This window comes from Mercenaria mercenaria, chromosome 16, assembly GCF_021730395.1.
Source record: "Mercenaria mercenaria strain notata chromosome 16, MADL_Memer_1, whole genome shotgun sequence".
NCBI classification, from domain to species: Eukaryota; Metazoa; Mollusca; class Bivalvia; order Venerida; family Veneridae; genus Mercenaria; species Mercenaria mercenaria.
Window position 1 is genome coordinate 62,662,910 of NC_069376.1, and position 15,748 is coordinate 62,678,657.

General features: G+C 36.9%; 1 protein-coding gene across 1 annotated transcript in view; it reads left to right on the plus strand.

The window, feature by feature from the left end:
* LOC123540989 (uncharacterized) overlaps positions 1-15,748 on the plus strand; it is a 92,735-nt gene that overhangs the window by 71,251 nt on the left and 5,736 nt on the right. The window contains exons 12-18 of the mRNA XM_053527249.1: positions 3,164-3,343; positions 5,415-5,573; positions 5,983-6,156; positions 6,787-7,011; positions 7,237-7,407; positions 10,992-11,216; positions 11,805-11,939. Coding sequence (XP_053383224.1) covers positions 3,164-3,343; positions 5,415-5,573; positions 5,983-6,156; positions 6,787-7,011; positions 7,237-7,407; positions 10,992-11,216; positions 11,805-11,939 — 1,269 coding nt within the window. The remainder of the gene's footprint in view (positions 1-3,163; positions 3,344-5,414; positions 5,574-5,982; positions 6,157-6,786; positions 7,012-7,236; positions 7,408-10,991; positions 11,217-11,804; positions 11,940-15,748) is intronic.

Below are 15,748 nucleotides of genomic sequence, written 5' to 3' on the forward strand. Positions count from 1 at the left end.
CAACTTTCAAAACCTCACACAAAAGTCTGTAACCACACACCTGAAATAAAGATATTGCAACATTAAGATGACTGTATGTCTATCGTTACAAATCATCTGCAATACATCTCTAATATCTAGTTTTCTGTTTACAAGACCTGAGTTTTGTGCTCTCCCGGTCGCGGAAACTGATGACGAAAAAAGCTAAATTTGCCAATTTTCAAATCGCTGGAGAAAATTCCCTACAAATAATAGCCTCAACTGCTACACGGTGTCATACTCCGGAAACACTGTAAAATCTGAAAATAAGCTCAAATATATGTGCCATCCGTACCGTTTTCTCACTATTCCAGTTTTCCCGAGGCCCCTACTAAATGACAACTCCACTTTAAGCTAGCTCAGAGGAGGCATGTATTTGCATCTGCAAGTCGTTACGTCATAATTTCAAGATCAAGGCTACTAAACTAATTTTCTTTAAATAAGTGAAACTCCATTCGTGCCACTGAAACTTCAATTCTAGCAATTACTATTATTTTAAAGTTCAAATATTCACTTCAATCCGTAAATTGCGACTTATTTGTAAATTTGATCCTGGCCAATTCGACACTAACAGCTGAAAACTTTTTACTGCTTCCTTAATTAAGAGAGATAAAAATGTATGTTCAGCTGCCAAGCGAAATATGACGAAATATGAGAAAAACGTTATTTTTGAGACAAACCTTTCAAAACCTATCTATTTCAGAGAAAAAATGTCTATTTTCTGAACTTTGTGTTCTGTGACTGGCGTCTATGTATATGCAATATGTACATAAATTCTATCCTGAAACGAACACTGAAATACTGATTCAGAGGACATACTGCCGAAAGTACCCCTGAGGTCTGTTCCACAGTCCGAGCCGCTATTGTGCTGTTAAAAAGCTTATTGAATTAATAGAAATCAATGATTTTGCATTTAAATGCCTTATTTGATGACTTTAATGTCACAGTAAGCATCTGTCTAAGCAAAATGGTGTCATAACACTGAAAACACTGTAAAACTGACTGTCATGTCTGAATAGCAGTTATCTTCCCATAGTTATTGCTCTTTAAAGCTCTCATTTTGTTTCAAAATTATTTTTTAAACTCATATCCCTTCACAAATCATACTGAAAACCTCTCAGACATCATATAAATGCACATTGAAGAACTTAAAAATTTTCAAAATTTGCTCTTAAGGAGGCAGTTAACAGTTTTCGGAGCTTCTCGGCCTAGAGTCGCCTACCCAACTTTCAAAACCTCACACAAAAGTCTGTAACCACACATCTGAAATAAAGATATTGCAACATTAAGATGACTGTATGTCTATCGTTACAAACCATCTGCAATACATCTCTAATATCTAGTTTTCTGTTTACAAGACCTGAATTTTGTGCTCTCCCGGTCACGGAAACTGATGACGAAAAAAGCTAAATTTGTCAATTTTCAAATCGCTGGAGAAAATTCCCTGCAAATGATATCCCCAACTGCTACACGGTTTTATATTCCGAAAACACTGTAAAATCTGAAAATAAGCTCAAATGTATGTGCCTTCGTACCGTTTTTTCACTATTCCAGTTTTCATGAGTCCCCTGCTAAATGACAACTCCATTTTAAGCTAGCTCAACGGAGGCATGTATTTGCATCTGCGAGTCATTACGTCATAATTTCAAGATCAAGGCTACTCAACTAGTTTTCTTTGAATAAGTGAAACTCAATTCTAGCCATTGAAACTTCAATTCTAGCAATTATTATTAATTTGAAGTTCAAAGATGCACTTCAATCTGTAAATTGCCTCTTATTTGTAAATTTGACCCTGGCCAATTCGACACTAACAGGTAAGAACTGTTTATTGCCTTTATAGGCTGATCACTACCAAATACAATGCTATGGTAGAGGAAGATTATTTACCAAATTCAAATTAAATAGCAACTGGTAAGTAACTAAGTAGATTGAACCTTATTTTTAGTACTGTTATTTTGCATTTAGCCTATTATGACCGCTTGTAATGCTATTTTTAACTGACACGGTTCATTTGGTTTGTTTTAGGGGGAAGACTTCGGTGCGTAAAATGTGTGTGATTTATTTGGAAAGAGAAAAGAGTACCGTTTTCACGCCGTTGCTCGCTCGTTGTGTGTAAACGGTTTGCAACGGCTTTGAAGTGAAATTCGTCTGAAAGATCATTCACTTGCCCAAAAGACACCAACCATTTCTAAAGAAATATTTTTTTTTGAAACAAAAAATACGGACCTGCTTACAATGCACATGTCAAAAAGCTCATAAAGACCTTTCTAATGGCTCATTGTCACAGGGACAAAAAAAATGTTCAAAATGTCTTTTTCGGCATTTTTGTTTCTAAGAAAACATTATAATTGTAATATATTTAAGTGTATATGGCTCACGGACCCATACTGTATCCTAGGTACGTTACTGCCACCTGTGATCTATGGTACACTTCTGAAACTACTGGTGGGATTTCAATCAAACTTTGAAGGAATTCTTAGTACTGCGGTCTGACATGTTCAAGAGTATAGGAGCTTGGGCCATAACTATGGTCCCAGTATTATGGCATGTTGTGGAAATGGGGGCCACAAAAAATGAAGTTTTTTAAACATCAGATGCACTAATCAGTCAAACCTATGCTGAAGCCTGTCTCCAAATAAAGGCCATTACTATATTGTCTTATTGAGGTCACTACTATTTATTCTCATTTAATTATGATAGTGTGAATTTACTTTCTTTTGTTGAGAGACCCCCTGTCAACAAAGTTCATTTATTTTCATTTCCACAGATTTGTCTTTACAGATAGATTTGACTGCAATCTATTTTCTTAATATTGAAAAAAGAAATAAGATTTTCACCCCATAGATACTCAGTAATGTTTATGATTGATCGTTTCAGACACTCAGCAAAAATTAAAGTCAACTGCCTGTGAGAGTTGCCGATAACTGACTGCTGAAAAATATTGCTGATAGATGCTCATATATAAGTCAAAAAATTTCCGTTACAGTACAGCAGAGAGTATATCAGTAGGTGGACACCTTCATCTATATCAGCTCGTTGCCGCCATTGCCCAACCATTTCCTATACCCCTTATATTTAAAGGTATTAAAAAACTACTACACATCTTGAACTATTTAAGACATTAAAAGTAATTGAAATATTTCAGGATGTTCAGAAGATCAGACGTGGTGTTATGGACAGTGTATACCTAAAACCAGTCCCTGCAACGAACCTGTATGTTACTACCCAGGGTTTACATGTCATAACAAGAAATATTGTTTTCCTGCCGAAAAGAAATGTAATGGAAATCCTGATTGCCCTGATGCTTCAGATGAAATTGGTTGCCGTATGTACATTCATGTTTCAGATTATAATGATCACCTCAGTGCAGCTAGTAATTAACCTTTCTTAAAAGTATTTCACCTAGAGTCATGAACCTTTGAAAAGTATCAGGAAGTGGAGGAAGTAGTTTCCTATGGACACACATCTAGTTACACTGTACAGTTTAGTAATTTGTACCATGTACGATGTATAATCAGCCCGTACCGTATAGCCGATCTTTAGACACTGTCAAGATTGATGAATTAAGATGTAAGTCATTTGAGATCAATTGTTGCTTTACCCATACTTTTTACATATTTTTTATACTTAAGAAAGTGACTCTAAAAAAATTGTACGTAGTTTGATGAAACATATTTCGTATGATTTCTAAATGATATGCCCAGCTTTAAAATTCAATATATAAATAATTGTACAAGTTTCATGACATAACCTTTACAGTTGATAATTACCTATGCCTAGCTTAAATGCTGATACGGGTAATTTTTTGAAGGGTTATTTAGAGGTTAATACACGATAGAGCCGGCCCGGGAGGTGATAATCGGCCCGGAAAATGAATAATGGCACGAGGGCTTTATCACCTCCCTGCCAGGCTCTAGCGTGTATTAATGTCTTTAATACATATGTTTTGTTGCACTTTTTCAATTCAATTCAATAGTTTATTTGGCAAAACATATACAATGTTCAGCGCCAATACTGTATGGCGGTGTTAAACAATTACAAAGAATATGAGAAAAGCATGAATATACATGTATAGACAAACAGACATACAGATGATAGGTATGAATTGTAATACAAGTACACAATTGCAATTAGCCTCTTAAAACAAATGCTTGATAAATATACTTAGCTAACTTATTAACAATACCACTGTGACAATTACTTAACAAAGTTTTAAACTTATTCAAATTGGGCCAGTGACAATAATAGTTTGGTAGACAGGTATGACGTAAATCTCTATAAAATGGACACACTTGCAAAAAGTGATATTCATTCTCAATTGTGTTCATGTTACACCTTGTACATAATCTAAGATTTCTGACTATACTTCTTCCTTCTTCTATAAGTAATATGTGAGCTGAACATCTGAATCTAGACAATGCATTTCTGTAATTATGGTTCTTAACACATGACAAATGCTTTTCTACTTGGAAGTCGGTTTTAAACGTACAATATGTTGCAAGTTTAGGTGAGTTTCTAAGATCTGAAAACCACTGCTGTAAGTACTGGTCATATAAACACCTTATAACATTTTGTATTTGCGCATTTGACACTGATACTACTCAAGGGGAGCAGAATTACAACTCTGTCACTAGTTTTCAAGCGCTAAATAGTTTGGGGTACTTTTGTCTCAAAATCTGTTTAGTCGTAACCGGAAGTAATTTTGGGTCAATATGAGGGAAGTATAAGTAAGTGCACAAAACTTATTCTTGCTACAGAATTTCTTGTCGGTAAGGAGCGAAAGTAAATTCGTATTAACGTATCTATCAAACTTGTTGATCAGATGGTTCGCCTTCTAAAACTGTGGAACAACACATTTTTTTTAATTATTTGAGCCATTCCATAAAAACTGCAAATTTATTAACAATAGATCTATGTTTATGAAAAGAAACCTGCAACTTCGTCGAAATTGGTGCGAATCATGCTGTTTTACAACGCTAATCATTGTAATTCTGCTATGAACAACGGTTTACCGTGTAAACCAGTGACAGACCAGTCTGACGTCCTTTATGACGTTAAATGTGGCCATTGGTTTCACGCGCACGTGTTCACCGGGCGGATCATAATTATGAGTTTTCGGCCCGGTGATAATCAGTGCGTAAAAGGAATAATCTGCTGAAAACACATTTTTGTCACTATATATTGTAACATATGTATTAATAACCGTTTGCTTGCTGTTGGCAATTGATCATCCGTGCGGTTGATCATGGTCTGCACTGTTCGCTATTTAGTCAGTAAATTCTTCGTGAACACCCCTTTGAATGATAAATGATATTGCCATAATTGAATGATGGACCAGTCCATTTTAGAAATTTAGCAGGCTTAGGTTTGATTTAAAGGTACTTGTTTTGTTGCAGCTGGTGGGGATATGATCCAGAGGTCTCGATTCGAACTCAACTCTGAAAGAACCCAGCTCACACTGCGAAATGTAAAACTTGATGACACTGCGTGCCTTCAGTGTCTTGTTAGAAATGAGTATGGTTCATCTATAGCAGATGCTTGTCTCACTATCATAGGTAAATGTATATATTTGTCCAGGTTTTTCATTGTTTTTGAATAGGGAGAGCATAAATCTATGGATTGTGGGGCTTTCAGTTTGATCCACATGGAGGGTATATTTTCTCCATGACGATTGATAAAAGACATTATGCCTGAAATAATTTGTCTGCTTCATGTTGGGCATTTTGAAGTTACTTGTAGGAAACAGAAATTTTATTTTGTTACTATATCTAAGAATAAGGTTGCTGTGGTAAAAAAAAAATAAATATTTTATAACACTTCTCAAAGGCTTTATAGTGCATATTTTATGGGGGGACAATTTTTTGCCACGCAATCGTTTTGTAACGTGAAGAAACTTTACTTCACAATGTATATATATAACGTTGCTATTACAACTGTTGCTAATGACCTTCACTCTGTTTGTAGACAAGATTGTATTACTGAGGGGTCCAAATTCGACGTACGATGTTGCACCAGGAATGGTACTGGATATCTATGCCGAGGCAACCACTGATAAACAGTGGCAGAACCAGATGGTGTATATATGGCAGTGGTATGAGGAAAGTCCAGTTGATAAGAAAACTGGTCAAACTACAACAAGTAAGTAATGCTAAATGTGCTGCAAAAATAGGTCATTTCAGGGTTTCTCAACATCACTGCATTTTTCACATCATTTTTCTTTGTCCTAGCTACAAAACTAAAAAGTCCATAAACAACGCATTTGATAAATACGCCGATTGTTAAGGTATTTTGGCAACTTAAGTAAACTGCACTAAGGTCGTAATAACTGGGACAAAGTCACTGATTCCTAGCTTGCATTTTCTTCATTGCATGAAGTTATCACACAACAAGTGAGTTTAATTCCAAGTCTTCCATTTCCATTGTCTGTCTTGTTTTCATAAGATAAGTTGAGCAATGTTGTGTTTATATGCTCCTGAAGGTGGACTGAGTGTTTCATTTCATGTAGTATTGGATCAAATTACGATGTCGAAATAATGTTGCCCTCAAACTGGACAGGACAAGTAAAATATTTTGGAACTATTGGAAGTTCAAGCCATCGAAAAATATGCATTGTATAGAAATTTTGCCTGGACCTTAAAATGAGTTTTACCGAATGTACGAATTATCGGGAGTTTGAGTGAATGAAGTAAAACTGTATTTGCTATGTTTAAAGTTAAAGAATCTTAGCTACCAACTTAACGGACCATATAAATTTTATCTATGTTACAGGAGCGGTAACGTTACCACCAGAAGGACCATACGGAAAATACTTCCGTATATCTCAAAAGGGCAAAAGTATGGTGATCAATTTTCCAGAAGTAAGGGAGGACGACCAGGACATGTACAATGTCTACTACGCGCTTAAAGACAGACTATATACACTTATCATTAAACACGACTATGATCAAATTGAAGTCAACTTTACCATTAACGGTGTAGAGATTGTTAAAACAAGTAAGTCTTTCTCTTCTGGTTATACGTATAAAGCACATATTTGCTGTTCACTGTTGTGTTTGTTAATCAATTTTTAATGATAGCAATAGTGCATATTTTATAGGGGACAGTTTTTTGCCAAGCAATAGGTTTGTTGGGGGAAAACTTTTACTTCACATATATATATATATATGTATATATAACGTTGGTATTACAACTGTTGCTAATGACCTTCAATCTTTGTAGACAAGATTATATTACTGAGGGGTCCAAATTCGACGTACGATGTTGCACCAGGAATGGTACTTGATATCTATGTCGAGGCTACCACTGATAAACAGTGGCAGAACCAGATGGTGTATATATGGCAGTGGTATGAGGAAGGACCAATTGATAAGAAAACTGGTCAAACTACAAGTAAGTAATGTTAAATGTGCTGCAGAAATAGTTGGTTTCAGGGTTTCTCAACATCACTGCATTTTTCACTTTCTTTTTCTTTTGTCCCCGCTTGCAATTTTATTTACTGTCCTATTTACAGCGTTCGTACAGTCAAAGCTTAACATGAAATCAGTTCTTAAAAAACTCATGAAAAGTATGATACAGTCCTGGAATGTGCCTAAATTTATTTATCCTAAATAGCTCTTGCATAAAAAGTCCTTAAATACAGTTTATATAAGTCTTTAAATTGTGTGATGTTTTTATAGAGCTGAACAACGTATTTGATAAATATGCTGATTGTTTAGGTATTTTGGCAACTTAAATGAATTTCACCAAGGTCGAAATAACTGGGACAAAGTCACTGATTCCTAGCTTGCATTTTCTTCTTTGCATGAAGTTAGCACACAACCAGTAAGTTTTATTCCAAGTCTTCCATTTCCATTGTCTGTCTTGTATTCATAAAAGTTGATTGATAAGTTGAGCAATGTAGTGTTTTTATGCTCCCGAAGGTTGGCATATAAAAATCGCACTGTCCGTCTATGCGTGCGTAAATTCTTGTCCGGTCTGTTACTCTTCCATTCATAAAGGGATTTTGATGTCACTTGGCATAAATGTTCACCATAATAAACCGACGTGTCATGCGCAAGACCAGGACCCCTAGCTCCAAGATCAAGATCAAGGTCAAACTTAGAGGTCAAATGTTATCATGGTCAGTTTCGTGTCCGGTTCATAACTCTGCCATCCATGAAGGGATTTTCAAATAACTTGGCATAAATGATAACCATAATAAGACGACGTTGCATGCGCAAGACCCAGACCCCTAGCTGCAAGGTTAAGTTCACACTTAGAGGTCAAATGTCACATGGTCTGTTTCGTGTCCGGTCCATAACTTTGCCATCAATGAAAAGATTTTCAAATAACCTGCATAAATGTTAACCATAATGAGACGACATGTCATGCGCAAGACCCAGACCCCTAGCTTCAAGGTCAAGGTCACACTTAGAAATCAAATGTTAAGAGGGTCTGTTTCGTGTCCAGTACATAACTGCCATTCATCAAGGGAATTTGAAATTACTTGGCATAAATATTCCTCATTATGAGACGACGTGTCATGCGCAAGATCCAGTCCCCTAGCTCTAAGGTCATGGTCACACTTAGAGGTTAAATGCTTACATTGTCTGTTTCTTGTCTGGTCCATATAACTTTGCCATTTAGGAAGGGATTTTGAAATTATTTGGCATAAATGTTCCCTATAATTACATGAGATGTCCTGCACAAGACTCTAGCCCCTAGGTCAAGGTCACACTGAGAAGTCAAAGGTGTTTCTTGTCTGGTACATAACTCTGCCATTTATCAAGGGATTTGAAAATAATTGGACACAAATGTTAACCATATTGAGAATGTGTGTCACGCTTATGCCCCGGACCTCTTAGGTCAAGGTCAAGGTCACGAAATAATGTGTGATTTATTGCGCATAGTACTGTAGCATTTTTTGGCACGCTTCGGGGGCATTTGTCACCAATAGTGACAGCTCTTGTATTAACAAATTTCCTGATATTATAAATATTGTGTGCAAACTTTTCATTGCAGTCCTTTTTATTAGACATTAATTCGCCCAAGGCTCCTTTATCAAAAGATAATGCTACATTGGACGGGGTCAAAGGTCGTATAAGATTTTGCCTTGGCTATAATTTTGACATGCATTGAGCAATCTTTTTTATTGGGTCGAAATAGTTTCCTTAATTAAACAGAGTATTGCTGCAACGGGACAGGGGTCAGTATCTTAAAGGTTAAGGTCAATGTAATGGGTTAAAGGTGATGTCAGTACTTGTCAGTACTGTATTATTGCCCAACATACTTAAGTGATTGAGGTGGTCTGTCATCAGATGATTGGCTGGACATTGTTGAAGTTTGGGGATCAACATTCTAGCCTCTGCCTAACTTTTGTAATAGTGCCAACCAGTTCAATCTAGGCACCTTTTCAACAATTGAAAGGTACAGAATTTTCTTTCCTAAGGGACTTTGTGACTGATGGCTAAGGTGGCTTACTTTGAGGGATTTAAGCCCCTTACAACTATGGAGTTTTCCATGGTCTGTTAGTATGACTAAAGGTAGAAAGTTGCCATATTACGTAGCCCTTACCCTGCTAAATTTTTATAATGAACTATATCTTCCAATTTGGACAGTACCTTTAACTGTTAAAAGGGGTGCTTACTAAAAAGATATTAAAAGACACTAGCTGAAATGAACAGTGCAGGCTGATCATGATCTACACTGGTCGCAAAGGCAGACAGGGTTGCCACTTACCTTGAAAAGTCAAGGAAAAGTGATTTTTTTTCAAATTCATGGAATTGTCAGGGAAATCTTGATAATGTTCAGTGAAAAATGAAATTCTAGAAAAGTCAAAAAAAGTCAGGGAAGACTTAAATTCTGGGTTGATGTTTAAAATGTTCAGTGGCGGTCTTCAAGCAGTATTTATAAGTATTTCCAAACACATTTTAGTGTAATTATTATTATTATTATTTTATTATACCAGATTTATATAGCGCCCTTTTCATGATAAACACGTTCAAAGGCGCTTTACATATACTGCAGCCACACAGGGCGCGAAATCATCCTCTGCTAGTACAAACACAGAGCGATCTGACCAGAGGGACAGAGTGAGATAAAGCCCCAAGAACAGACAGAGAGAACTTTTCAGATACAGACGTGTCCGGCTAACTTAGCCTAGCTCTTTTCGAATAGACAGTCTGATTCTTTAACGTGCCCGGTGTATAGCACCGAAACACGCGAAGCCGTGTTTCCTGGGAAGAACCAGTACAGGCCTCTAGTTAGGTGGGAGACACTCAAGAGCATCTCAGAAATTTCCAGTGCCTGGACCGGGATTCGAACCCAAATTGTGTATAAACATAATTTAAATGTGTTTGAATCAATTTCATTTTGATGTTAACTTTGGAATTTTGAAAACTGAAAGGCTTTGGAACCCTTGCCTCCAGAGCAGACAAATATAACAGAGTGGATTCGACGGCTGTATGGAAATATGGTTTAAGTCAAGGAAATGTCAGGGAAAAGTCAGGGAATTTCATTTCCTCACCTTAGTGGCAACCCTGGCAAAATCAATCGTGTCCAGCATGGTAAGGGTTAAAATTGAAGAAATAAACTCAGACTGTTTGTATCTATATCGTTAGAGAGAATAATTCTGTACTATGTATGCAGTTACCTGGCAAGGTTAATTGTCTGTTCTTTACTGTTTTTCAAACAACTTGAACTGAGTGTTTCATTTCATGTAGTATTGGATTAAATTACGATGTCGTACTAATTTTCCCTCGAACTGGACAGGACAAGCAAAATTTGTTGGAACTATTGGTAGTTGAAGCCATAAAAAAATATGCATTGTATAAAAATTTTGCCTGGACCTATTTTGAGTTTTACAGAAGGGTGATGTACGAAATATCGGGAGTTTGAGGGAATGAAGTACCGGTAAAACTGTATTTGCTATGTTTAAAGTTAAAGAATCTTAGCTACCATCTTAACGAACCATATTAACTTTATCTGTGTTACAGGAGCGGTAACGTTACCACCAGAAGGACCATACGGAAAATGCTTCCGTATATCTCAAAAGGGCAAAAGTATGGTGATCAAATTTCCAGAAGTAAGGGAGGACGACCAGGACATGTACAATGTCTACTACGCGCTTAAAGACAGACTATATACACTTATCATTAAACACGACTATGATCAAATTGAAGTCAACTTTACCATTAACGGTGTAGAGATTGTTACAACAAGTAAGTCTTTTTCTTCTCTTTATACGTATAAAGCACATATTTGCTGTTCACTGTTATGTTTATTAATTAAGTTTTAATGATAGCGATAGATTGGAATTTTGTCACACTGGATGAGTCAAGCCATTATCTGTTGCGTATATGAGAATGTATAATCTTCCCTGCAGCAGTGTTCAAACCTATGAGATAATGAGGCTGACAAGACGTCCATTAGGTCACCACTCGCTCCAAGAGTGAAGGTAAAGGCAAATAAGTGTAACAATTGGTGCCTCTTTTTTCGTCAACTGTCTATCTATCGTTTTGTATTCATCTATGATTAGCTGATATTGGACTGTTCCAAAACTTACCTGGTACTAATAAAATTACACAAGGTTGTTATGTAGCTATTCTGTAATTTGATTATGCGAACCAAGATTGATTTGAAAGGGGCAGCTATGACATATAAAATATTAATAAATCTGGAAGCATGCCCTTTTAAACAAATTTACATGTGTAAGAAAAATAGGATGCTATGAAAGATTCTGTCATATAATTCTTGATACTTTAAATAGATCACAGTCTTGATATTCAAAAGCGTTGCTCTTATTGTAGCTGGACCACCAGCGGTAGAAACCGTAGCAACAAATCTCTGGTTTATAGCTTTGATCCTCGCCATACTCGTCTTGTTAATTGCTGTGGCCTTCATTGTGTGCTATGTGTATAGGAAGAGAGGTGGAACCTGTATATGTACGTTTCATTTAAGAATTATTGTAAAATCATTTAAATTGATTGCTGTAAAATTTGGTCAAAATGACATTTTCATGGAGATTTCATTTTTGTGCTCCCACTTAGGGCATTGAATTCATGCAAAGAAGCCATCCAGCTAGCTTTTGAAAGTTTGATGGCTCTACCAAGGTGATGAAATACGCACTCAAGGGCACCTCGGGTCTTCTTCCACCATCAAAGTAGGCTGGAAAGCCGCCATATGACCTAAATTGTGCCGGTGCGACATTGAACCCAACAAAAACCAAAGACCGAAGGGGGAAGCATATAGTCGCCAGCTTGTCTGTCCATCTGTCTATCATACATCTTGTCTGGTGGATAACTCAAAGTAACGAAAGTAATGAGTCATTAGATATCGATCGGCGTGCGTCGTCAGAGTTCAGTGTCCGTCAACATTTGTCTTGTGAACTTTCTACAGACCACAGTTGTGACCCAATCTTTATAAAACTTTGTCAGGATGACTGTTTATCTTTTCATCTCCAGGCCAAGTTCTAATCTGAGTCATGTTAGGTAAAAAAATAAGTCACCAGGTCAAATCAAAGGAAAAGCTTTTGGACACTCTAGAGGCCACAATTGTGACTCAATCTTTACGAAACTTGGTCAGAATATTTGCCTTGATGATCTCTAGGACAGATTTGAAACTGGGTCATGTGGTATTAAAAACTAGGTCAGTAGGTCAGATCAAACGAAAATCTGGTTAATACTCTAGAGACTACAATTAAAGTTTGAAACTCTTAAAAATTGGTCATGTTTGTCTTGATGACCTCTATATCAGGTTTGAATCTAGGTCATGTGGGGTCAAAAACTATTTCACCTAATCAAATCAAAGAAAAAACTTGAGAACCCTCTCAAGGCCATAGTTATTACTAAATCTTTACAAAACTTGCTCAGAATTTTTGTCTTGGCGATTTTTTGGTCAGACTCGAAACTAGGTCATGCGGGGTCAAAAACAAGGTCACTAGGCCAGACCAAAGGAAAATTCTGTTAACACATCTAGAGTCCACAGTTTAAGTTGAAACTCATTATAATTGGTCAGAATGTTTGTCCTGATGACAAGTTTGAATCTGGGTAATATAGAGTCAAACACTAGGTCAAAGGAAAAGCTTGATAACACTCTGGAGGCCACGTTTATGACCAGATCTTCATGAAACTTGGTCAAAATGTTTATCTTGATGATTTTTAGCCAATTCCGAATCTGGGTCATCTTGTGTCAAAAAATAGTTCACCTGTTAAAATAAAAGAAAAACCTTGTGTATGCAATAGGGGCTGCATTTTTCATTTGAAGTGCATGAAACTTTGTCAGAATGTTTGTCTGCATAAAATCTCCATCGAAACTTTCTCTGGGTCACATGGGATCAAAGACTAGGTCAATATGTCAAATCAAAGAAAACGCTTGTTTTCACTCTAGGGACACATTTTCGATTCTATCTTCAAACAACTTTCTCAGTGTGTTTGTTATCACAAAGTAATGAAGGATTTCAAATCTGGGTCACGTGGAGTCAGAAACTAGGTCACTAGGTCAAGTCGAAGGAAAATCTTGCATGCACCCTAGAGGCCACCTTTTTGCTTCAATCTTCCTGAAACTTTGTCAGAATGTTGTTTTATTTCTTGAAGTTCGAATCTGGGTCAGGTGGAGTAAAAAATTAGGTCACTAGGTCAAGTCAAAGAAAATGCTTTTGTACACAGAAGATGCCACATTTTTGGTCAAATCTTGATGAAAATAGATCAGAATATTTGTCGCCATGAAATCACTAGGTAAAACATGTTTGCAATGTTATGGTGTGTTACTCAGGTGAGCGACCTAGGGCCATTTTGGCCCTCTTGTTTATTTATCTCCCCTTTAATTTGAAAACCTTGTCCGGACATAACTAGAATAATATGTAAGATATTGACTTCATACTTTACATATTGATAGTAGAAGTCAGTTAGAGGGAATGCAATGAAAAGAGTCCGTAATAGTAGGTGGTCCCATTTTTTAAATATCTCCCTTTTTAAAAACAAAATTCCAAATACTATGTAAGTTATTGACTTCATACTTTACATATATGTAGAGATCAGTGACAGTGAGTGTATTGTGAAAGAACCACAACTCTTGCTGACCACTATTCAAAGCTCCTTATGCTGCAATAACTTCAGGGAGCATCTATCGGTGTTTTAGATCACTTTGTTAGAACTTTCCTGTTTGTTGGGATTAGATTTCATAAATTGACTCGACCACAAAAAACACTGAAAACTAACCTCCGATACTTGTATTGTTAAGAAAACTTTGACTATTTATACGCCCGTTTGAATAACGGGGCGTATTATTGGAACGCCCTTGGCGGGCGGGCGGCGTCCACAGACTTTATCCGGAGCATATCTTCTTCATGCAGGAAGGGATTTTGATGAAACTTGGCACAATTGTTCACCATCATGAGACGGAGTGTCATACGTGAGAACCAAGTCACTAGATCTAAGGTCAAGGTCACACTTAGAGGTCAAAGGATACAAGAATGAAAACTTTGTCCGGAGCATATCTTCTTCATGCATGGAGGGATTTTGATGAAACTAGGCACAATTGTCTACCATTATGAGACGGAGTGTCATGCGCAAGAACCAGGTCCCTAGGTCTAAGATCAAGGTCACACTTAGAGGTCAAAAGATACAAGAATGAAAACTTTGTCCAGAGCATTTCTTCTTCATACAAGGTCAAATGTCCCTATGTCTAAGGTCAAGGTCACACTTAGAGGTCAAATGTCAAATTCAAGAATGACTTTGTCCGGAGCATATCTTCTTCATGAATGGAGGGATTTTGATGTAACTTTGCACAATTGTTCACTATTATAAGACGGGGTGTCGTGCGCAAGAACCAGGTCCCTAGGTCTAAGATCAAGGTTGGAAGGTCAAAATTGATAACAAAGAAACTGAAACAACTTTGTCAGTAGAACTTTCTTTTCATACAGGTCAAATAGTCAATAATTCGGGGGTAAGACTTTATCCGGAGCATATCTTCTTCATGCAGGAGGGATTTTGATGTTACTTTGCACAATTGTTCACCATCATAAAACGGAGTGTCATTTGCAAGAACCAGGTCCCTAGATCTAAGGTCAAGGTCACACTTAGAGGTCAAATGATACAAGAATGAAAACTTTGTCCGGAGCATATCTTCTACATGCATGGAGGGATTTTGATGAAACTAGGCACAATTGTTCACCATTATGAGACGGAGTGTCATGCGCAAGAACCAGGTCCCTATGTCTAAGGTCAAGGTCACACTTAGAGGTCAAATGTCAAATTCAGGAATGACTTTGTCCGGAGCATATCTTCTTCATGAATGGAGGGATTTTGATGTAATTTTGCACAATTGTTCACTATTATAAGACGGATGTCGTGCGCATGAACCAGGTCCCATCAAGTATAATTAAGGACCAAGATTTGTCACACTCTACAGGGCAAATGTCAATCAAAATGACTTTGTCCGGAGCATATCTTAGAGGTCAATGATAATGAAACTTTATCCAGAGCATTTCTTCTTCATGAATGGAGGGATTTTGATGTAACTTTGCACAAGTGTTCACTATTATAAGACGGAATGTCATGCGCAAGAACCAGGTCCCTAGGTCTAAGATCAAGGTCACACTTAGAGGTCAAATGATACAAGAATGAAAACTTTGTCCAGAGCATTTCTTCTTCATACAAGGTCAAATGTCAAATTCAAGAATGACTTTGTCCGGAGCATATCTTCTTCGTGCAGGGAGGGATTTTGATGTAACTTTGCACAATTGTTCACCATC